The sequence below is a fragment of the Chrysemys picta genome, chromosome 21 (genome assembly GCF_011386835.1).
Source record: "Chrysemys picta bellii isolate R12L10 chromosome 21, ASM1138683v2, whole genome shotgun sequence".
NCBI lineage: Eukaryota > Metazoa > Chordata > Testudines > Emydidae > Chrysemys > Chrysemys picta.
The window spans coordinates 7,429,360-7,452,855 of NC_088811.1; the positions used below are offsets into that span (position 1 = coordinate 7,429,360).

A 23,496-nucleotide genomic window follows, 5' to 3' on the forward strand; every position below is an offset into this window, starting at 1 on the left:
AGGGCGAAAGGACAGCAGAGAAATGGCAGTTCGGGGGGGGGGGGGGCGCTCTCTATGGAGACATTAGAATGATGGTGAGCTGTCAAGCCCTCATCTCACTCCACTTACCGGAGGGGAAGGCCTGTGGAGGGGGGCAGGATGGGATAAGGGCCCTGGGGAGGGAGGGGAGGGAAGCGCAGCTTGCAAAGCAGGATAGGGTGCAAATGGGATGGGGGGCCCTGCAGAGGGTGTGGGATGGGATGAAGGGCTGAAAGGAGAGAGAAGGCAGTGGGTGGGGAATTTCAGGGGGGACTGGGGAAGAAGTGGGGTGGGGTGGGACCCTGGGAGGGGGATGGGAGGATTGGGATGGGTGAGGGGAGGACCGTGGGAGGGGGATGGGGATGGGGATTGGGATAGGTGGGATGGGACCCTGAGAGGAGGATGGGATTGGGGGGAAACTGGGAGGGGGCTGGGAGGATTGGGATGGGTGGGGCGGGGGGTGGGACCGTGGGAGGGGGCTGGGATTGGGATGAGTGAGGGGGGACCGTGGGAGGGGGATGGGATTGGGATGAGTGGGGTGGGACCCTGGGAGGGGGATGGGCATTGGGATGGGTGGGGTGGGACCCTGGGAGGGGGATGGGCATTGGGATGGGTGGGGTGGGACCCTGGGAGGCGATCCGGGGGCAGGGAGCGGGCGAGGTCCCCGGGGCAGGGAGCGGGAGGGGACCCTAGGATGGGACTGGGGGCACGGGACGGGACGAGCAGCCGGTGGGGGTGAGGGACGGGGCCCGGGAGGGGAGCAGCTAGGGGGTGGGGCCCGGTGGGGGTGGGGCAAGGCGAGGCCCCGGTCCCGCCCCCCCGGGCTGGGTTAAAAGCCGCCCCGTCCGCGGCCGGCCCGGCTCAGCGGTGTCCAGCCCCAGCATGGCCCAGCAGCGGTGCCGCTCCGTGCTCATCACCGGCTGCAGCCGGGGCATCGGGCTGGGGCTGGCGCGGGGGCTGGCGGCCGCGAACCCCGCTCCGGACTGGGTGATCGCCACGTGCCGCTACCCGGAGAAGGCGCAGGTAAAACGGGAGGGGCCCTGCCGAGAACCGACCCCCGGCCGGCTCTCCTGGCCTGTGCCGGGCAGGGGTGCAAGTTGTATGGGCCCGTGGGCCGGGCGCTCCCCCGGCCCCGTCCCTCCCGTGAGTGTCCCCCGGCCCGGAGCCCGCAGTGCACGTTGTCTGTGCTCTGCCAGCTCCCGGCATCAACTGCTGCTGCAGGGTCCTAGTGCCCTCAGCCCCTAATGGCAGGGCCGGTGCGAGAGCACTTTGTGGTGATACACCGGCTGCCCTTCCTCTGCCCTAGCCCTGAGCCTCTCCAACGTCCCAAACCCCTCACACCCTAATCCTCTGCCCTAGTCCTGAGCCCCCTCCCAGACCCCTCATCCTCTGCACCCCCTCCCATCCCCAAACTCCCTTCCAGAGCCTGCATGCCTGCACCCCAGTCCTCTGCACTCCCTCCTACACCCACACTCCTTGCCCCAGCCCAGAGCCTACACCCAAACTGTCCCAGAGCCTGCACCTCTCACCCACTCCTGCATTCCCACCCCAGAGCCTGCACCCCAGACTCCCTCCCAGAGCCTGCACCCCAGACTCCCTCCCAGAGCCTGCACCCCAGACTCCCTCCCAGAGCCTGCACCCCAGACCTCCTCCCACCACCCAAACTCCCTCCCAGAGCCTTAGGCAGGTGGGGGGGGAGTTTGGGGGGGGAGCGGGTTCTGGCCACCACCAAAATTTCTACAAACCTGCCACCCCTGTACCGGGGGTGTTTGCTCATGTGCACAGGAGGCTTCTGCAGCCCAGGGTGGTGAGGGAGGCAGTCCTGGGCCATAGGGCTGGACCTAGGGGTGGGGGGGGGGGGGCTGCTGCACCCCCTGGTTTGAAGCTGTTTCCATCATATCCAGGGTTTACAGTTTGGGTCAATGGCTCTTAGTATGCCCCCCCCCCACTAGACAAATTGTCCCAGTACCCCTGGTGTGGCTCAGGGTGAAATCCAAGGATCAGTCCCTGGCTGGGAAAAACTTCAGTGTTTGCTGATTCCTTGGTGCAGCACAAGACCTATTTCAAACTTTCAACCTGCCGGGAAACTGGCTAGTCTCCCTAAGGTATTTAAAAAAAAAAAATTCCTGCTTGATATCTAACTCTGAGGTGGGGCAGGATCATACAAAAGCTCCTGTTTATGCCCTGGGGAGCTACTGACCTGATTAGCGCTGGTAACTCCCCACCTTTCAAGGACACAAGATTTTAAATGAAATTAACAAGGACTGCTACCCTTCAGATGGCTCTTGTATATTGCAGAGCTGAAGACAGACCTCCTTTCTTAGCTGGAAGGCACATCTGGAAAGCAGTCTACTTACACAGCTGCCACATCTTAAACCTCCCTCAAAGCCACTAACCCTGTTCCCTCATTCATTCAATGCTGGATAGGTAAATCCCTGACTCTAACTCCCCCTGATTCCTGAAAGCCACCTCCTGGAACTTTTCTGGTGCACTGCTTCATTGATTCCCTTGCCTTTTGTCTGATGGGTTTTTTGTTCAGCTAGAAAAGGAGATCATTGCCTTGGTGTATTTCAGTCTTACTTCATGTCAGAGTGGTGTGTGTTGTGGTGTGTAGTTTTTTTAATCCTTCTTTCCTTCAGGTTGGGATCAGCTCACTTATCACTACCCAAATGGATTCATTTGTAGACTTAAATCTATATTCTTGAAATCTTCTCAGCCAATTCATTAGATTCCCCTGCCCCCTTTCAATCTGCATTCCTATTACAATGTTGTGGGTCTAGACTTGACTTCTTTGTCCAGGCACTCTCCAGACTTCATTTGTTGCAAGTGATTGCGAATCATAGCTTTGAGGTATCTAACTTGCAAGTGGGGTAATAATTTGTGGCCCACCCTGTTTTCACAGAAAGGGGGAACCATCCTGGTGAATAACTTCAGTGCATCTCTTTGGTCTGCCCTTGCCTTTTGGAATAAGTCCTTGAACCCACGGCCTGCCTGCTAATTACAAGGTCAAATTCTGCCCTTGGCTGACTTTGGAGAATGTCTGGTGTGTGCCTTCCTGCATATAAAATGTTGGGGTCGAAATGAGCTGTCTCTACTCAAGAAGGAGATCTTGGTGTCATTGTGGATAGTTCTCTGAAAACATCTGCTCACTGTGCAGCGGCAGTCAAAACAGTGAACAGAATGTTGGGAGTCATTTAAGAAAGGGATAGATAATAAGATGAAAATATTATATTGCCTCTCTATAAATCCATAGTATGCCTACATCTTGAATACTGCATGCAGATGTGGTCACCATACTGATTGGGGGTATGGAACCGCTTCCATATGAGGAGAGATTAATGAGACTGGGACTCTTCAGTTTGGAAAAGAGACGGCTAAGGGGAAGTGGGGGAATATGATGGAGATCTACAAAATCATGACGAGTGTGGAGAAAGTAAATAAGGAAGTGTTATTACTTCTCATAACACAAGAACTAGGGGGGCACCAAATGAAATTAATAGGCAGCAGGTTTAAAAATAAATACTTCACAGAATAGTTAACCTGTGAAACTCTTTGCCAGAGGATGTTGTGAAGGCCAAGATTATAACAGGGTTCAAAAAGAACTAGATAAATTCATGGAGGATAGGGTCCATCAATAGCTATTAGCCAAGACGGGCAGGAATGGTGTCCCTAGCCTCTGTTTGCCAGAAGCTGGGAATGAGTGACAGGGAATGGATCACTTGATTACCTGTTCATTTCCTCTGGGGCACCTGGCATTGGCCACTATATGAAGACAGAATACTGGGGTAGATGGACCTTTGGTCTGACCCAGGATGGCTGTTCTTCTGCCCTTTTGAGGGGGCTGGTCTACTAGTTAGGGTATTAACTTGAGAGATGGGGCTTCAATTCCTGGCTTTACCCCCAGATTTCCTGTGTGACTTTGGGCACAGGGATGGAGAGCGGGGAAGGAGATCTGTACTGCTTCTGAGCAGTTTTGGTTAGCTGCTCCTTCCTAGGAGGCAGGAAGGAACAGCTGACACCAGGCAGTGGGCCACATGGAAGGTCCTTGCAGACTGGATGGCTCTGGCATGCAGGCCACCACTTGAAGCACAATGCTCTGAGCATTACATCAATATAAATCTTCTCTGCAGCTGGCTTGAAATTAACACTCCTTCCCCCTAGCCAGAGGTGTTGCTAAAAGGTGGCTTCTGAAACCCTATGGAGGAGGGGAAAACAGAAGTTGCACGCTACAGAAATTAAGAGAACAATATTGCCTACCCTAAGCATTCAAAAATCCTGAGTGGGGCTCCTGAAAATCACAAGACTTTGAAAACTTCTTTTGAATTAGAAGGTAGATGGCACGGCAGAGCCTGCAAGGTGTCTTGGCTGAGCTCTTTTCCTGCAGCCCTGAGAGCGAGAAACTCTTTTCCAATGAAAGGAGAGATTCTCTTGACTTCAGCAGCTGGGGCCTTAAACGCTGAACTTGGCAAAACTCACAATAAAATTGTGGCTTGGCAACAGTACGGGTGTTAACTTTCTGAATGCCAAATATGAGCTCTTACCAAGCACGTGTGAGCAGCAAAGCAATGTTATTCATTATCGCCTCTTCCTCACTCCCCACTCACATATCACGTAGCTCCACTTATTTTAGTAAAGCAGGAGCTTTAAGTGTTCAAAGCTTCCACCAGCAAGATGTTGGAGCCTGCCCCTCTAAAGGCTTTTTTACTTCACATGGTTCCCATTTATAGCCAGGTTTAAGTGATTTCTTTGTTCCCATGGAGTAGATGTATGGGAAAAGTCACATTTACTCAGTTCAGGCACTCTTTGAACCACCTAGGGCCTGATTCTCCACGGTTCTGCACCTTGTGTAGCCCTACCAGTGAAAAGTGGATGTAAAAAAGCTACCAGATTAGAATGGTCTGATCCTAGTGTCCTCTCCTGAGATGGATGATGAACTCTGTGGACATGTCTGGGGAGGTCTCTCTGATCTGGATTTGTAAAAATCCAATTACAGGAGACCTGACCAGAATGCCCCTGGAAAGGTGGGAAAGAAGCCACCAATGGCTTTTAAAAGCCTGTCTTGAGGACTTAAATATTTTGCTTGATCTTCTTGTAACTCTCCCCTCTATGTAGGCTAACTGCCAGCATATAGCCAGTGGTACTTCTCCTCCAGTGACCTGGGAACACACTGGATCCCTCCACCCAATCCTCCCAACTACAGAAGGCAGCAAATGTCTTTCTTTCCTGTACCTTGCTGACCCCTGGGATAACAGAGAACAGTTGAAGGCTTCTGCATGTGAGTCTCTGCCAGCTTAGACTGACTTGTGCTGAATAAATCCTAGGTGCTGTCTACCATGTGTGCATAGCAAATGGCCTTCTGAGGGTCAGAGAGCCTGCAGGCTGTCTATTACCCCTTCTCTGTGGAGTACAATACCCCACTTTCTGTACTGTTCAGTGTATTTTTTTAATTACCTGCCCATTGCCCTATGCACATGAGCAATAGAAATGGCTACAGATCTCTGACCAAATCAATCCTGCATTCCAGCTCACCCATTCGGGATTAACAAAACACTTGTGCTGTCCTGGAAAACAGGAGCAAGCAGTTAATGTTCAGTTAACTATGCCCTGAAGGCGAATGGCTCTTGGCTTGTTGGAACGCCTTCTTTTCCACCCTCCTCACAACCTGGGGTTCAAAGTTAAGGAAACCGCACAGAGAATGTCCCAGTGGCAGCCCCTCACATGCAAATAGGCTTGGCAGAATTTAATTTTTTATTATTTTGATGGAAGATACTTAAAAAACCTTTTTCTTATTTTTACCTATTTAAACTTTCATGGTTGTGGGAAATAATGGAGGGTGTCATACAACAATTATTTAATGATAGACCTCAAGATTCGCAAAGTTAAAGCTTTGTAACTGTCAAAACAAGTTGTCAAGATACAAAATATCCTCAAATCAGAGTTTTAAATTCTCAAGCAGCCAATTTCTTTCTTTACCTATCTGTAAACCTCAATTAATGGAAACACTTGGTCTTGACACAGTGACAGTTCTATTTTTAAATAATAAATGTCAATAAATTTAATCCTTCTAAGCCTATGGATAAACCAGGGGTCTGCTGACTCGATCAGGCACCATAGTTGGTGAGTTGTTGCACAAGATGGTTCTTGGCTAGCAAGGTCCCTAATCAGCAAGGGTGGAGGGATCTAGAAGGATAATCTGCCTTTCTACCCTTCCTATCCCCAACTTGAAGACCTCCATAATCCTTCCAGACCACTCTGAATATAGGACACTTCTCTCTAACTAGGTTCCCACATTCAAACAGTCCTTCTACTCTGCTCCCCTCTCCTGCAGTGTCCCTGTGTGATAGCACATTCTTCACTAGAAGAACTCCAGAGAAAAGTGAAGGGAGGGACATTGGAGGGCTCTCACTCTGACTTTGCAATAGCAGATGCTGGTGCTTAACAGTTCCCTTTGGTCACTGCATCCTGTAGCAAACTAGGAAACCGGACTGTTTCTTTTATATTAAACTTTGGCAGATGAACTCTGTAGCCAGCAGGACCCACTAAACAAAATGAGGAGTAATCTCTTCTGGGACACAGTCTGTCTGAGAGAGTCATGTCAAAGTCTAAGACACAAGCTACATTCTGGAAGGTTTTGTAACTTGTTACATTTCAGTGTGGGGTGGAGGGACCAGCACCACTGACCCTGGCTCCTGACTTTGCCTGAGTCACAACTGACCCTGGAGTAGGTGCAGCTGATGGTATCTTAACTTGAACTTGTTAAAATAAACACAACCCAGTGACAGCCAGTGGTCACAAAAGTATGTGGAATTTACCATCTGTGAAAAGGGCCAGGATGACACCAAAGGCCCAAGTCTCTTCCTCATTTCAAGAGGGATATTGAGGCAAGGTTCCCAGCTGACAAGCCTTGTGCCTTATCTGCAAGGGTCACCTCAAGATGTCAGTGGGGGGAACCGAAGTCTCCATGGCTTTTTCCATCTCTCACCATCCTGAGGCTGCCAACAAGAGGGTCAGATCTATTTGATTCAATCACTAATCAGACTGATAGCAAGGACCAGCTTGTTTAACACAAGTAGGGTGCCCAGTTGTCCTGATTTTTATAGGGCCAGTCCCAATATGTGGGGCTTTTTTATATAGGTGCCAATTACTCTGCACCCCCTGTCCCCATTTTTTCACACTTGCTGTCTGGTCACCCAAAACACAGGCCACCAAACACCATCAGATGGCAGCAACTCAGTGTGTCTGATGGCTCTCTGGTGAGAATAAGAATTGCCTGTGGGAATTCAGTCTCTGGAATGAGACTGAGAAGAACCCACCCTGTCTGTTTCATTTGGCTAAGATTTACATCCTGCTTTGTGGCCTAGAAGGGAAGTGTTCCCCCAGGATAATCAACCTGAATCTGTCTAGTGGCAGCTAGGCTACCATTGCAATTGTGTTCCTGCTAAAAGTTAGTGACTCCTTGTTTCCCTAAAAAAAATGAACAGGAGTACTTGTGGCACCTTAGAGACTAACAAATTTATTTGAGCATAAGCTTTCGTGGGCTACAGCCCACTTCATTGGACAGTTAAACTTCAGTCTTCAATTTCACTATGAATGTCTTGCGGAGAACAACTTAACTGTAGTGCATGGAACTGAAAAATTGTCTTGAGTCTTGCATACTAAAACTTCCCAGTGATTGCCCTTATGTTCTCAAATATCAAATGCTCCTTCCTTAAACTAGTGCTGCTCTTCTGTGCTGCTGCCAGAACAGAGGTGCCTGAAGCTTCAATGACTAAACACTCTCTGACCCTCTGAGTGGGAAGCAGTGTAATGTCTGTCCAGCAACTGCATGCAATATGTCCTGTTATCCTGCTATCAGAAGCCCATCGCAGGATGGGCTCACCAGTCGTGTTCATCTGATGGCTAGACTGGCTGCATGCATGCCCTGCATGCTAGCCCAATGGAGAACGTAAGCAGGGTGCCTTCATGGTGTGAGGCTGCTAGTGGCTTTACTAAGTGAGTCAGTAAGAGCTTGACTTCTCAGAGATGGCCAGCACCTCACTCCTCTGGAAGCTAACTAGACCGGAGTGCTCCGCACTCCTGAAAACTGAGCCGTAACCACAGGCAGACGAGACCACAACTCAGCTTTTCCTTCTGTTTCTAGGAACTCCAGCAGCTCAGCACGCAGTATAGCAACATCAAACTACTCCAGCTTGGTGAGTGAAAGGGCCTCGTAACAAACCAGAGCACGTGCTACCAGAGCCAGGTTGGGTTGCTTTTGAGACATGGGAGTGGAAGATCCGAAGTTGCGTCTCTTCACTAATAACTTAAAGCCGCTCCCCAGATCTCTGGTACTGTACAGATGTCTTATAACGCTTGTGAGACAGTCTGGTTCCTTCTAGTGTTTGAGAAATGGTCCATGCTAATACTTGGCTTTCAGGGTTTGTTGACTTGTCTGTGACAGGGGGTATACATTTAACTGAAACTCACTGTTTCAGAGATCAATGTTGACACCTGACTACTGCCTATTGAAAAGAACTCTTCTTTTCCCTCCCCACCCCCCAACTAATTGTCAGTCCCTCACTAGAGGGGGACTGAGGCAAAACTCCACATTCAACCTCAGTTTGGAGCCACACTTTGTCTGGCTCTCATCTCTATGTGGAATGGCTTGGGAGGGGGGGGACACCCAAACTCTCAGGTCCTTCTCTCTCCTTTAGCTTGTATTGGATCACACTGTACCAGTCCTGGTGCTGGATTGAGATCATGCAGCCTCTTCGTACCCTGATTTTGATGCGACAAACCTGAAATTGTGGTGCACTCAGCCCCTTCTGGGCATGAAGGAAAAACTGAGCTAAGTCAAGCAAGAGAACAGGCCAGGCACAACCAGATGTGTATCAGGCTGGGGTGAGGAAGCCCTTATTTCCCTCCTTTAAAGGGAAGGCACGTGGGACAACATGGACCACAGAACATTCCTCTTGCTTAAATGTTCTGGCCATGCTTGTTTCAGTGGGACTTAAATTTCCACCAAGCGTATTTCCTACACATCCTGAAGCACTGGCTTTGCATTTGCAGCCCATACTGGGTACACAGACTATCACTGTCCTACAGAATCCACTTCATTGCTGGTGTTTCCTTTCCTCTCTGTGGCAGATGTAGTCTGTGAAAACAGCATAAAGAAAGTAGTCCAGGAAGTGGAAGAGATCTTAGGAGACAAAGGGCTGAACTGCCTAATTAACAATGCTGGTATCAATGTGGTTGCTTCCCTGGAAGAAGTCACGGCTGAAACCATGCTCACCATTTATGAAACCAACACAGTCGCTCAGTTGATGGTCACGAAGGTAAGACCGGGACATGGGTTTACTTTGGGAAAGAGACTAAAAAGGCTCTGTACTTTGTGTACTGCCCATATAAGTCTTCATGAGCCCCATCTATGCCTTTTACATTGTACAAGCCTGGTGAGACTTCCAGAGACAAGCTAATGCTTAACTGCATGGTCACTGGTGTGGGCCAGCTTACCTGTATTAGTCATTGCTTTGTTCTGCTTTATTATAGTTAGTAGTAATGCAAGGAACCTACAGGCTTTTATCCTGTAAGATTTGGCTTTAGTAGATCGTGTGAGGCTTGAGGCCTATAACCCTTAGCATAGATAAACTAAGTTCTAGGGAACTGAAAGTGGTATGCCAGAGTGGGAATTTTGTCCAGAATACTGACCTCCACCACCCACAGAACACAGCTGACACCAGCATCTGGAAAGTTCTGGACAGAACCTCTGACTGCAAAGCTGCCATGAGAGCAAATTAACATGTATGCTAATAGGGTAACATCATACATATACTAACCTATAGAAAATGGATACCTTAAAGGGAGGAAATACAAATAAGGACCTCTATTGAATATGCATTGGTCATAGGGTGACCAGAACAAAATATTGGGACACTGCCGCCGAAGCACAAAAAAAAAGCTGGAGTGCTGCCGAAGCCAAATATCAGGAAAAATGACGTCCTGACCACACATCTGTTGGGATGCGGGACAGACAGCTGGATATTGGGACAGTCCTGATTTTTATTGGGACATCTGGTCACCCTAATTGGTCATGGTAGCATCAGTAACCTACTATTAAAAGTAACATCCCAGGGGCAGCAGGGAGGTTGGAGAAATGTAGATCATGGGAGGGGCCGGAATGATGGCTACTGGGGAAGGTGAGGACTATGAAGGTGATAAAGATAATGGTTAAGTATGAAAGATGAGGGTATAAGGATGAACGTCCAAATGTACTTTCTGTATTATCTCTATCTGCTTTAAGTTTGTGTTTATAATCTTTGCTAAATAATTCATAAATCATATTTATATATAGAAAGCGTTCCTATAGTGAGTGTTGCACCTGTGCATATCAGGGTTCCCAAATTATGATGATTTTTACAATAATCTTACTGGGCCTCATCTTGGGACAAGAATCTGTTAATCCTCAAGTTACAATTATATTTACCCAATTTTGGGTCAGGCTACACTGGCTAATGTCTAACTGACCTCTCTCCAGAATAGTTTAAGAGCTTTGAGAGTCAGCAAGTAGGCCAGTCTCAACCCTAGCCCAGTATGTGGGGTTTCACACCCCACATAGTTTGACTGTGCCCTCTGGTTTGAGCAATGAACAGTACATGGTGGACTCCTCAAAGCTAGCTTCTAGCCTTTTTCTGTAGTATGCAAATCTCCATCTTGTGTGACAAGAATACTTCGTGTCTCTTCAGGGGTTCATAGTGCCAGGTCCTGAGCAGACTCGGTCTGTAAATAATGAAAGGATTAAATCGAGAAGCTGCTTGCTTCATGTGGGTGATAGGTCTGTGGTGGTTCTAAAGTCAGCATAAATCATTGGCTAGCTCTGTAGAGGGTCTACTAGTGTGTTAATGTCACTGCAAGTCAGATAGTAGCATACAGTTGTCATGGCTGTATTGAGCTCGGCTCTTAATAGAACGGAGTGTTTAAACCCAAATTGGTCTTGGTCAGGCTGAGACTGAAATTTAAGTTGAAATGAAATGAACTTTCTCTTACAGGCCTTTCTTCCCCTTCTGAGGAAGGCAGCCCAGTTGAGTACTGGTATGGGTTGTCACCGAGCAGCCATTATCAATATGTCATCTGTTGCTGCCTCCATGCAACTGGTCCAGGCAAATGAGATGTTCCTCAAAGTCTATCCCTATAGAATAGCAAAGGTGGGTGTTTTTCCAAAGCTGTGCTCAATTGAAACCAGGCAATGCTCTGAGCTAAAGGGGATCCTAAACTGGTAACTAATTTGGAAATAGGGGTTCATTATATGCTGTATAAGATGACTTTACTAGGTAAAGACTTGCTAGTCAATATAAAATAAGAGTAGAGAGCTGTTGGAGCTTTGTGCAGAAAGGAGGACTACCTTCTACCACAAACTTATCTATCAGGAATACAGAACATGCTGTCCTTAACTAACCACTATACAATCCAGGTAAGTGCCTTGTCAATAGTCCCTTCTAAATGCACCCAGCATTCTTAGGGGATCTCCCTAGACCTATGATGTACCTACTGGCCATAGTGCAAGGCTTCTGTCTAACCTCAGCAAGGTGGTCAATAGGGTAAACATTAAATGGATTGCAAGGAGTGGCAGTCGCACCGTGATTAGTGCCAACGTGAATGTGGGTTTTTAACATCTACACATCCAGGGACTGTGATCTGGTATTCGTTGCTGTTAGCCAAGGATGGATTTAACAGAATCCTGGCTGCTTGGGTTAAATGACATATGTCCCTTATGGCAGACATTCTTCCTCCTCCTTCCTCGCCCTCCTGCAACAACACCCCCTTCTCAACTCCTAAGGTTCTAGGACCTTGCTGCTTAGGCACTAAATAGAACATCTGTTTCTTCAGACACTCAAATACAACCATGACTGCACAAACCAAGTGGCTCCATTAAATTCCATCAAGTTGTCCTGTAGGCTGGGGTGGGGGGGAAAGGAAGAGATTACCTTTTCTTTCTCTTTTTGGTCTTAAATGCTTGGATGGAACAGTCTTGTAAATATTCTTAGTTCAAGGGTTCTGAAAGGCTGTATTTATATGGGGAGCTGTGAATATATAGATACAGCCTTTTGGAACCTTTGAACTAAGAATATTTACAAGACTCTTCCATGTGAGTGTCAAACTGCACTTCCAGATCCATCAGAACTTGACCAAAAGATTGCCCCTTCATTCTCCTCTCACTTGCACCAAAATAGCTCCATTGACTTTTGACCTGCTCTTTGATTGGCATCTTCTAAGAGAGGAGATTGAAGTCCAGTGTCTGAAGTACATCTTCTGGATGTGACCTTTCTACAGCTCCCTGATGCATCGAGTGGGGAAGCAAGGTACTAATTGGGTGGCCTTCCTTCCAGACCTCAAAGTTGATATGTGAAACTGACCTACTGATACCATGTTCACTCTTCTAGACTGCACTGAATATGATCACCAGGTGTCTTGCTGCAGACTTGAAAGTGGATGGAATCCTTTGTATTTCTCTGCACCCAGGCTGGATTCAAACTGATATGGGAGGAGACATGGTTAGTGACATTCAGACACTCTTTATTATTTTTTTTTTTTAAGGAGGACCAACCTTGCATCTCAACACCTTAAAATATACTGGCTCTCTAGTTCACTCTTGCAATCCACTAATTGTAACTGCTGAAGGCCTTGAAGAGCCAGTTGCCTTAACACATCTCATTAGCTAGGAAACTATATTAAGTGCAACATTAAGGAAGCTCTTGCATACCCATAGGTAGAATTCTATTGCTTGCCTTTTCCTAAGGATACTCCTAATTTTTTAATCTTGATCCTCCTAGGCTCCCTTGCAGATACAAGAAGCTATCCCAGGTATCCTCTCAGTTCTGGCTAATCTCAGCGAAAAAGACAACGGCTCCTTCCTAGATGGGCAAGGGGGAACACTACCATGGTAACACACACCATGGACTACAGGATGAGAGTAGTGCCAGAAGTTAAATCTTGGTTGGCAATGTCTTTGTCTAGATCTCTTTGACTATTTCAACTAGTATATTAACAAAAAAATCTGTTATCCAACATGTACAGATATTTGGAAGTTTTTTGCTCTGCTGTTCAAATAACCTCTGCAAACCCTGAGAAGGAAACAGGACATGGGGAACAATACCTTTTAGCAAACACTCCAATTTACCAAAACTACAGCTACAGGGGTGGGGATTATTCCTATTGGATTCCAAAACCAAAGCAGTAAAAATACCTACTCTTATGGGTGAGAGTTGCAGGTGAGACACTCCATTCAGTGGAGTTGGGCCTGTTTACATCAGATAAAGGGGTTGCTATGGTCCCTGCTCCAAGTTGGAGGGACATGTCTGGGTGGCTCCTGCAGGCTGAACCACTCTGGTAACTCTTGTACTGTAAATCAGTCTAGCAGGTCAAGGCTGTTCAGGTGGGTAAAGACTGAAGCTTTAACCCTGGTCACTGCACTTCTGGAGAAGTGTCCCTATGGTCATGGCACAAGACACTTGTTTCCTTCCTTGCTGTGTGACCAATCCCCTGGTCCATGCAGGGGTGAAGTTTGTATGTTTGACTCCTAACTTGTCTTCAATAAAAGCTGCTTTTGTTTTAAGCCAAAACCACTTATTTACTGAACTACTTCAGAGGCTTTCTACTGGACCTAACTTAGGAGGCTCAAGGTGTGTGAGATCAAAATTCCATTTGAAAGGCATTGTTCTGTCCAGTGCCACTTGAGGGCGGCTGTTAGAGGCTGGCTCCATTCACCGGTAGTGCCCAAACCATGGAGAGCCACTGATTCTTGGGTACAAAATGTTACCTCTAGCTGGGATAGAGCAGAGATCTCTGAATACTGACTGAAGTAAGGGTGGAAACAAAGATTTTTTTTTTTTTTTATTGCAGGAACTATGAAGTATTTTAAAAAGTTGCTCTTTTTAGAAACTGTACTTGCTGAAGGACTAATCTCTTAAGTCAAGCTGCCTAGTTATTTTAATGGTGGGCTGAAGAATAGCTTCCTCTCTGAGTTGTGATTTTTAATAGCAATCTGGAGAAGGGCCAAAGCTGAGCTGTCTCTTCCTGGACAGTAGCTATTCTTCAAAACCTGCCCCCATCTGAGCTTGCCAGCTGGTTTAAGATACAGATCCCATGACCAGGGACCTAGCTCAAGTTTTCACTTTATTTTTTTTCCCTACTTCTCGTGCCAGAGTTCCAACGGCAGAGGAACCATAACGAAGTCTGACTGAACCAACTGCTGTGGGAGGTGGGGACTACCTTCTACCTCATGGGTTCTCAATATGCTATAAAAACCTCCACGGGCCACCTGTGTCATAGTAACCGCTTTTCTGCACATGAAAGCCAGGACTGGAGTTGGGGGGGAGCAAGCAGGTCAATCATCTGGGGCCTTGTGCTACAGGGACCCCTACCAGGGCTGGCTCTACCATTTTTGCTGCCCCAAGCAAAAAACCGGTTGGACTGCTGCCACCCAAACTGCCAAAGCAGACCAGGGGGAGAACTGCTCAGACAGCCAGCTGAACTGCTGAAGCATGCCCCCTCCCAAAAAACTGCCTGGACTCTGCCACCCCAAGAATGGACAGAATACTGCTCTTTAGGTGCTGTCCCAGGCACATGCTTGCTGTGCTGGTGCCTGGAGCTGACCCTGGCCTCCATGAAGCTACATTGTTCAGGCTTCGGCATCAGCCTTGGCTGGCAGGGCTCAGGGCCTGGCCTTCAATCCCCTGTACTGGGGCTTCAGCTTTCTGCCCTGGGCCCCAGTGATTGTGTGGTGGCCCTACCTAGAACATGCTCATGCCCCTCCCCTGGGGGGCCACAGACCCCTGCTTGAGAACCACTGTTCTACATCTCATTCAGGTGTTAATACCAGCATGTGGCCTCTTGAAAGAGTGCAGGAGCCCCTGCTCACTGCCAGCTGGTGGGATACATAGTGGGGGCCCATTCCTGCCTTCCCACTTCAAATGAAAATGAATGTCTATACAACAATTGCAAAAGTATAGCTTGTGTTATAAAAGGCTCGGTCCCTATTACCTTGCTCTTATTACATTGTAAACAAACTAAGTTAAACTGTGTATTAAGTTTGGGTTACTAAAAACAAAACCAAACAAAAACAGTAAAGTTTTTGTTAACTAACAAAAGTTGTTTAAGTTGCATCCCACAGACTAAAGACACCAAAAGACATCATGCCACAAAAATACCAAATGATATCAGTATACAGTGAAGAAACCCCCAAGCATCAAGAACAGAACAATGACATGATTTATAAATAAGAGACTGGTTAAACACATCTCTATCTACCATATATGTTAACTTAATTGTTCAATCAGCTAACAACCACTAGCTGGACCAGAATAAGCCATCATTTAATTTCAACTTGGTTACTATGTAAAAACAACTGTATTATTGTTGTACTGTTGTCTTATTGCTGTATTGTATTATTGCTGTACTATACTTACAATGTGCATAACCTTGCTAAACTGTTTAACCAACACACAGGTAAAAATTAACAAACAAATGGCAGCAAACAACATGAAGGCAAGGAAAAAACAAAGTGGTAAACAAAAAGTTACACAGTAACTACAAATTGGGTAAACAAATTGCCTGTTAGTACCAGTCATAATTTGAGTCAGTGACACTGCATCCTAACTGAGGCACATGTTATTCAAAACAATCTTGTTCAGTGTCTGGGTACCAATACTACATCCTGACACAGCACTATTTGATAAATTGGTTACTGTCTATTCAGTAGGTTATCTGGAAGACAGCATCCATAAGAAACAACTGGATCTATGTCAACTACTTGTGTATTGCAGAGCCGTGCAACCAATGGAACAGAGAAGCTAGCCCCTTCTATTTCCTGCCCGGTGAAGCTAACCAGAGGGTGACAACTAGCAGTAAGGGTAACCTATAACATGAATGGACAGTACGGTGTAGTAACTAATTACAATATATTTATATATAAAGGCCTCAGTGGTGGTGTCACTACTCCAAATTTCTGTTTTTCTTCTCATATACATAGCACTGTGGGACACACCATCACAATCCCTATCCAGTATTTCAAAACACTCAGCCTACTATTAATGATGAGACAGGTGATAACTGGAATTGCCCTAATAGGAGGGTGTTTCTATCTGTGTCACCAAAGTAAAAGGACCAGAGTACAACACTGGACTGGAAAAACATGGTTATGCTTGGATATAAGGTGGTGTCATATGTACACATACATACTATACATATATGCCCATACACACTACAAATATATATGCCATATCCATATAATTCATATATATTAATTATTTGGGAGTGCCTCTAAGGCTCAATCATAATACTACATTCCTCAGTCATGGTCCCGGGCCTAACATTCCCAGGCCCGCCATAAGGGACTAAAAAATAATTGGATAATAAAATCTGTCTGCCAGTCTTACGAGGGAATGTGCAGACTAAACAGACGGATGGGGCATAAGTGTATGGATGGTAAAAGAAGGTAACCACATAACAGCGTTTAGCCCACTGGGTTATCCTCAGTCCATGCATTATGCTTTTCCGGGTCGATGGGTAAACATCCTCCCCGTAAAAGGACAAAAAGTGGGCGAATGTAGTAAGAGGAGGCCCTGAGATATAAACCTTGGTATCAGAGGCCCAGTACGAGGCCTGAGGCCTAGACTAAAGTAATGGTCAAGACTTTGCTAACATAAAGCAAAGCTAAGCTGTGAGCCAGAGGCAGACCCTGCTCACAGAAACTGTCAGGAAAAGGGCTGATGTTGCATAAATATATATTCACCTAGCAAAGTTAAAGTACAGAACACTCCAATACTGGAACATAGGGTTACCATATTTCAACAATCAAAAAAGAGGATGGGAGGAGCCCCGCCCTAGCCCCGCCCCTGTCCTAGCCCCGCCCCTGCCCCTTCCACTCCCTCCCACTTCCTGCCCCCTCAGAACCCCCAACCCTCCCCCCCACGCCTTGTCCCCTGACTGCCCCCTCCTGGGACCCCTGCCCCTAACTGCCCCCAGGACTCCACCCCCTACCTAAGCCTCCCTGCTCCTTGTCCCCTGACTGCCCCCTCCTGAGACCTTCCCCACATCCTAACTGGCCCCCTAGGACTCTACTCCCTACCTGTCCCCTGACTGCCCCAACCCTTATCCACCCCCCCACCCCCAGACAGACCCCTGGAACTCCCACGCCCCATCCAACCACTCCCCACCCCCTGACAGCCCCCCCCTCCACAAAACTCCCGACCCATCTAAACTTCTCTGCTCCCTGTCCCCTGACTGCTCTGATCCCTCTCCCCACTCCTGCCCCCTGACCGCCCCCCCCAGAACTCCCAAACACCCCCCTCGCTCCTTGTCCCCTGACTGCCCCCTCCTGGGACCCCTGCTGCTAACTGCCCTCCAGAACCCCACCCCCTACCTAAGCTTCCCTGTGCCTTGTCCCCTAACTGCCCCCTCCTGAGACCCCCACACCTGTACTCTGACTGCCCAAAACCTTACACCCCCCAACCCCCAGACAGCCCCCCCCTGAACTCCTGACCCATCCAACCCTGCTCCCTGTCTCTTGACTACCCCCCCCCCGCAGAACCTCCCTGCCGCTTCTCTGACCCCCGGCCCCCTTACTGTGCTGCAGAGCAGCGCGCCCGGCAGCAGGGGAGGGGAGCAGGGTCGGAGCTCCAGACTGCTGGAGGCCGAGGATGGCCGGCGATCTGTGAATGCAGGGCGGGGGGAGGGAGGGAGAGGAGGGGAGTGGTGTCAAGTTGCAGGGGAGAGGAGGGGGAAGTGGAGGAAGGGCTCTGGCTGCCGGAGCCCGTGCGAGTGGCACGATCCGGCCGGCTGCCCTGTAAGCCCCGCACGCTCTGCATGGGGGGCGGGGGAAGTCCGGACATTGACAAATTCCCCCCGGATGCTATTTTTAACTGAAAAAAGCCGGACATGTCCGGGGGAATCCGGCCGAATGGTAACCCTACCGGACCATTCCACAGATAACATGGAACAGGCCGACCCACCCCAAGGACAGGGGCAAAAGGGTAAAATGATGGATAGAGTTGTTTCGATCGAACCAACATGTACAAGGTGAGAGGCGGCACCTTACTACGTAGAGGGGTTGTACCTTGCTGCGTAGAGGGGTTGCACCTCAATACGTCAGGAGTGATGTGTAACTTGTTTGTATCTGTGGATAAGAAGGCACCCCTGAGTGGATATCTTTGTCCAGCCGAGGGGGCCGTGGAAAGTCCCGCCACTGACTGAGCTGAGTCCGTGGGCGAGCGGCACTTTCTCGTAGTATGCCCCGTAGACTAAGTAATCTGCGGGGAACTGCAATTGTGTCAGGGTCGCAATCAACCTGGCCAGGTGCCTTCGTACCTGACTAGAGTCTGTGGTCACTGGGGGGTCTCGTCGGGGTCTGCGCTCTGCAGCGCTGGGGCGGCACACAGCGGGAACACGCGCCCGCAGCCGAGTGAGAGCAACATAGGAGAAAGCAGAGCACCACACCGGTAGCACCTGACAACAGAGAGAGAGAGAGAGAGAGAGAGAGAGAGAGTGTGTGTGTGTGTGTGTGTGTGTGTGTTAGTTGGTCCTGTCTGCCTCTCCGTCGGGTCTCGCGGGTGCCAGCCTGGCCGCGTACCTGGCCCACGTGTATCGCCCCGGGCAAAGCCGCCCCCCGGCCGCGCTCGCTCCGGGGACAGCGGCCACCCCGAACTGAGCATGCGCAGTACAACCTAGGGCGCAAACGCGGGGGAGGGGGCAGTTTATGCTGCTACACCGGCCGGCGGGGCCGGAACCGCTGGGGCCGGAACGCGGGCGCTGGGGCGCGGGGCTGGGCGGGCCGGAGCGTCGCCGGAATTTCCGGAAACCGCGGTGTGTACGGTGCCGGGCGGCGGGCCCGGGATGGTGAGTGCGGGCTCGGGCCCTCCCCGCTGGGGGGACAGACGGGAGGCTGGGTTGGGCTGGGGCGGGCTCGGCTCGGGGAGCCCACGTGCAGCGCGCGGCGGTGGGGGCTTATTCCCTGGGTCCCCGTAGCAAAGGATCTTGGGGCCGGGGGAGGGGAGAGGAGAGGTTGTCGGTGATGGCTGTGGCGTGGCAGCATTTGGGGTCGATGGGTGGGGGGCTGTGGCGGGGGAGCGGTTGGGATCGATGGCCGGGGGGGGCTGTGGCAGGGGAGCAGTTGGGGTTGATGGCTGTGGGGGCTGTGGCAGGGGAGCAGTTGTGGTTGGGGGCTGTGGCAGGGGAGCGGTTGTGGTTGGGGGCTGTGGCAGGGGAGCGGTTGAGGTCGATGGCCGGGAGGGGGGCTGTGGGTGGGGAGCGGTTGGGATCGATGGGGGGGCTGTGGCGGGGAAGCAGTTGATGGTGATGGGGGGACTGTGGCGGGGGAGCATTTGGGGTCAATGGGAGGGGCTGTGGCGGGGGAGCATTTGGGGTCGATGGGGGGGCTGTGGCAGGGGAGCGGTTGGGGTTGATCACGATTGGTGCCTGGCTGAGTTCCTTCCAGTTTTGTGTAGTTCACTGAATGACTGTTCTTGTGTTGGCAGTCGTTACTGGTTCTGACAGAGGGAAGAAATCAATAACAAATATGTTGATCTCACGGCTGACGTCTCAATTAGTGAAGGCCTCACGATTTGCAGGTAAACAGAACTGTGAAACTAACCCCCCCCCCCCCAGTTCATCTGTGTTAGAACTCATAGTGCAAAACCTAATTTGAAGTTTTCAGGGGTAATTAGACTTCCAGAGTTTCTTTTGCCAGCAAGCATTACAAGTCAGGAGAATGAGTCATTTGTGCTGAAGAACAGTAGGTCACTAATCCTGCTGCCTGGCGTGTATTGACACTATTGCGAGGTTTTGCCTTAACTTTATATGTCAGGGGTAGGCAACCTATGGCACACAAAGGCGGCACGTGAGCTGATTATCAGTGGCACTCACACTGCCCGGATCCTGGCCACCAGTCCGGGGGCTCTGCATTTTAATTTAATTGTAAATGAAGCTTCTTAAACATTTTAAAAACCTTATTTACTTTACATACAACAATAGTTTAGTTATATATTATAGACTTATCGAAAGAGACTTTCTAAAAACGTTAAAATGTATTACTGGCACGCGAAACCTTAAATTAGAGTGAATAAATGAAGACTTGGCACACCACTTCTGAAAGGTTGCCGACCCCTGTTATATGTGATCTTAAGGGGAATGAATGTATTTTGGAGCAGGAAGGTTGAATGTTGAGATCTTTTCAGGTTCTTAGTCTTTCTAGATCTGACTTTTTTTCCCTATTCTATATGCAGGAGTAATCTCTTTAGCTTAATTTTAGCTGATTGAATTGCATCCTTTTCCTTAAGGTAAAGTGCACATTTTGCATTAGTTCAACTAATGGGTAAATTACAGTTTAACCTCTTCATTCTTTAGTGTTAAACTGTTTTTGAACATAGTGGTCCAAATAATTATTTGAAATTTCCTGTGTGTATTTTAACTATGGGCCCACAAAAGCAACACCAGTAACTGTATACGGTAGTTATACCACTATGGTACATTTAACCCAGGTTTTCCCCTTCTCATTCCTCCCTAGCCACACACATGCCATGGACCTGACTTATCATCCATCCCCTCTCTTGGGTGCACCACTCGGAGCTCCTCCAACTCCTGAGTGAGGGAGAGAGAGCTAGGCTGGGATCTTCCCACAATCTACCCCCCCTCCCCCTGATGCACTTGGCCCCAGCATTCCATTCTTTCCCTCTGGGAAAACCATGAGATGCAAGAGTCTTTCATTTCCTGGGGAAGGGGAGGAGAAAAGAGCTGGATTGGCCTCCCCTCAACCAGACCCACATGCCCATATCTTCCCAGAGATGATAACCCACTGCTGCTGCAGGCTACTGTAGTAGAAGTCTGTACTGCAATCCTGAAGGTTCAGGGTTCAATCCTGGCCGGCCGGTGGTGCACGATTTGTGGGTTGTTACAGTTGTACACAATAGAATTTGTCTTTGTCTTTTTCCTTTGAACAAACAAATTAGAAAATTGCATCCAAAAAACTATTAACCTAAATTACTTTCTCTTGCAAACTCACCCACTCAGAAGTTAAGAAATGCCAGTTTTATGCCTCCCAATGCAACTTTAATTTGACTCCTTGTATGTATGCATTGATACAGTCTTTAATTACATGATTGCACACTATTTTTTCCATATGACCCCTACCTCATTCAGTGAAAAGAATGGATGCACAAGGGGTGGAATCACGGTTGAACAGGCGAGAGTAAATTTGGCATTTCCTAACTTCCAAATGGTTGAGTTTACATAACATAAGAACATGTTTGCAACCTAAATAACTTTTAAAGTAGCTTTTTGGGTGTAATTTTAATATTTAGCTATTTTAAAACTAGACACTCATGTAATGTGTTCTTCAAGAAGTTTAACTCTTAAACAAAACTCTTGTTTCTTTGAGGACATTTTTTGCCAAGATCAGTGTCTTCTGTTCTGTGCTCTGGTCCTACATCTTCAAATTACAGCACACAACCCTCTGATAAGAATGGAGCCCAACCTCAGCGCTGGTATGCACTGGACCCTGAACTGGAAGAAATGCTGGTCCCCAGAAAAATGTCCATCAGCCCTTTAGAAAGCTGGCTGACTGTTAGATACTCCCTCCCTAAAGTGGAGATCATCAATGTTCATGAAAAGCTAGGTTATGAACCTACGCAACAGTATGACTGTCCCCCATGTGAATGGGGAGCTGATGTGGAGGAAGAGGAAGGAGAAGTCAGCACTAACAAGGTTGAGTGTAAGAATGTGTTGAAGATCCGCAGGAGGAAAATGAATAGGCATAAGTACAAAAAGCTGGTCAAACGAAGACGTTTTTTGTGGAGGAAGATACTAGATGGTCGCAGGAAAAAACGTCAGGTGAGATTGGATTAAACAGTCCAGCAAATCAACAGAAGCATATTTTCCAAAAGTGGCTGGCACTTTTTTTAGATATGGCTAGCAGGTTATGTGGTGCGTTTAATCTAGAATTGACTTGTGAAAAATGGCAGCAATCTGATTGGAGCAATTCCAGTGCATTGGGCTGGTGGCTTTGCAGATCATGCAGGTTTCGGAACCCTCTGAACTTTTTGGCTTGTTTTTTGACCTGGATGTCCTTGGCCAATTATTTAATATTTTCTGTAGCTGTAAAGAGATGTATTAAACTTTGAATGATACATCACTATGCATAGTGATCTATCTTGACATTCAAATAATTTGAAAAGATGAATGGTTATGACTTTTGCAGTAGATAAAGATAATCTCTTGACATATGCACCAATGAGTAGTACACATGCCCAAGATGTTTGGATAGTTGGTGTAATAACCATTTTCTACCTGTCTTGCCAGCATCCTCAGCTGATGTGCTAAGGAGAAAATATCACACTGCATTCCTGCCTAGAAGCATTTTCCTTTCTAGAATGGGGCGGGGGCGGGGAGGGGGAGGAAGGACATGGGTCCACATTGACTGGTGGAGGCAGATGCAACTCCATTGGTTGTATGGGCTACTTAGCTCTGCCTTTCCACAGCCCACCGGTCTTCCATGCTTCAAATTGTTTCATCCCTGTTCTAGTCTTTCTCCCACCACACACATCCTTAGCAGGTGTTTGTGTCTTGTTAGTCCCAAGTTAAACCCCTTCAAGTTTAAAGAGCCCATGTTAAAGGTCCCATTTCCTTTCTTGACCCCTACTGGATACTAGTTTTTTTTAACATTTGAACTCCTTAAATATGTCTCTGTTTTCAGTATTTCTAATGAGGCATTTCTAAAATGCAATTATACAGCATTTGAAATGCATTTTCTGCAATAAGCACTACAGTACATTCTGAGAAGCAGGACAGGCTGCCTAGGTAATGTACTGCTTCCTTCATACAGATAACACCCAGCTTCTCTTAAGGATACTTCTTATGTAGTGGGGTGTCTTGGTTTGAACGTGTCACTTCCAAGAGAGCTCACAGTCGTCCCATTTTCTTTCCAGGCAAAGTTTGAAAAAGATCTGAAACGCATCTGGAGAAGAGCTGGATTGAAAAAGCCTTCTGAGGGATGGAAACTGCCCAAGATATTTGTGAGATCTAAGTGACTGGAACACCTCAAATGTGTTTTGCCATTTAATTGTAATTAAAGGGTATTTAAAATAAGTCAAAGTTCTTTTAACTTTCATCTGAATGATGAGACCAGAGGTGTGTGGATGTTTAAAATCTTGGTGAGGAGATCATTCCAAGCCCTGTGCAATACTGGTATTGAAATAATAAAATGCCATTTGCTGAAAAAAAACATGTGGGCATAGTAACTAAAAATGACCTGAGTTAAAAATCAATTAGTGGGTTAATTAGCTCAAGTCAGACCTCTGTCTCCCAGTGCCAACCCCTCTATCTAGCTGCATGGAGAAGAGGGAAATAGAGCAAGTAAGGTTCTGAATAAAATGACCCAACCCACAGGACTTGCCAGTTCTGAGGAATATTCTCATGGAGTTTCAGTCAGAGCCGGATTGGACCAATTTGCTGTGA

General features: G+C 48.0%; 2 protein-coding genes across 4 annotated transcripts in view; both read left to right on the forward strand.

Moving 5' to 3' along the window:
• LOC101954184 (C-signal-like) overlaps positions 1 to 13,613 on the forward strand; it is a 32,176-nt gene extending 18,563 nt beyond the window's left edge. For 2 of the 3 annotated variants that reach the window (XM_065575126.1, XM_065575125.1), the window contains exons 2-6: positions 8,159 to 8,210; positions 9,145 to 9,332; positions 11,043 to 11,198; positions 12,435 to 12,545; positions 12,825 to 13,613. In XM_065575126.1, coding sequence (XP_065431198.1) covers positions 8,159 to 8,210; positions 9,145 to 9,332; positions 11,043 to 11,198; positions 12,435 to 12,545; positions 12,825 to 12,938 — 621 coding nt within the window. In that variant the 3' untranslated portion in view covers positions 12,939 to 13,613. Of the gene's footprint in view, positions 1 to 791; positions 1,042 to 8,158; positions 8,211 to 9,144; positions 9,333 to 11,042; positions 11,199 to 12,434; positions 12,546 to 12,824 lie in introns of those variants that run through there. The other variant, XM_005293034.4, reaches the window with a different exon arrangement.
• Positions 13,614 to 18,711: 5,098 nt separating this feature from the next.
• Positions 18,712 to 23,127, forward strand: AURKAIP1 (aurora kinase A interacting protein 1). Its single transcript, XM_005292912.5, has 4 exons — positions 18,712 to 18,885; positions 19,524 to 19,616; positions 21,422 to 21,873; positions 22,968 to 23,127. Exons 2-4 carry the CDS (start codon positions 19,565 to 19,567, stop codon positions 23,067 to 23,069), a joined length of 606 nt encoding a protein of 201 aa, XP_005292969.2. The 5' UTR covers positions 18,712 to 18,885; positions 19,524 to 19,564; the 3' UTR covers positions 23,070 to 23,127.
• The last annotated feature ends 369 nt before the right edge of the window (positions 23,128 to 23,496 follow it).

What these genes read in the sequence shown, in the direction of transcription:
- AURKAIP1 (XM_005292912.5), top strand. Translation starts at nt 19,565, where the DNA reads ATGTTGATCTCACGGCTGACGTCTCAATTAGTGAAGGCCTCACGATTT. An exon ending in GAAGGCCTCACGATTTGCAG is followed by an intron (nt 19,617 to 21,421) that starts GTAAACAGAACT and finishes TGTTTCTTTGAG; the next exon opens with GACATTTTTTGCCAAGATCA. An exon ending in GTCGCAGGAAAAAACGTCAG is followed by an intron (nt 21,874 to 22,967) that starts GTGAGATTGGAT and finishes TTTTCTTTCCAG; the next exon opens with GCAAAGTTTGAAAAAGATCT.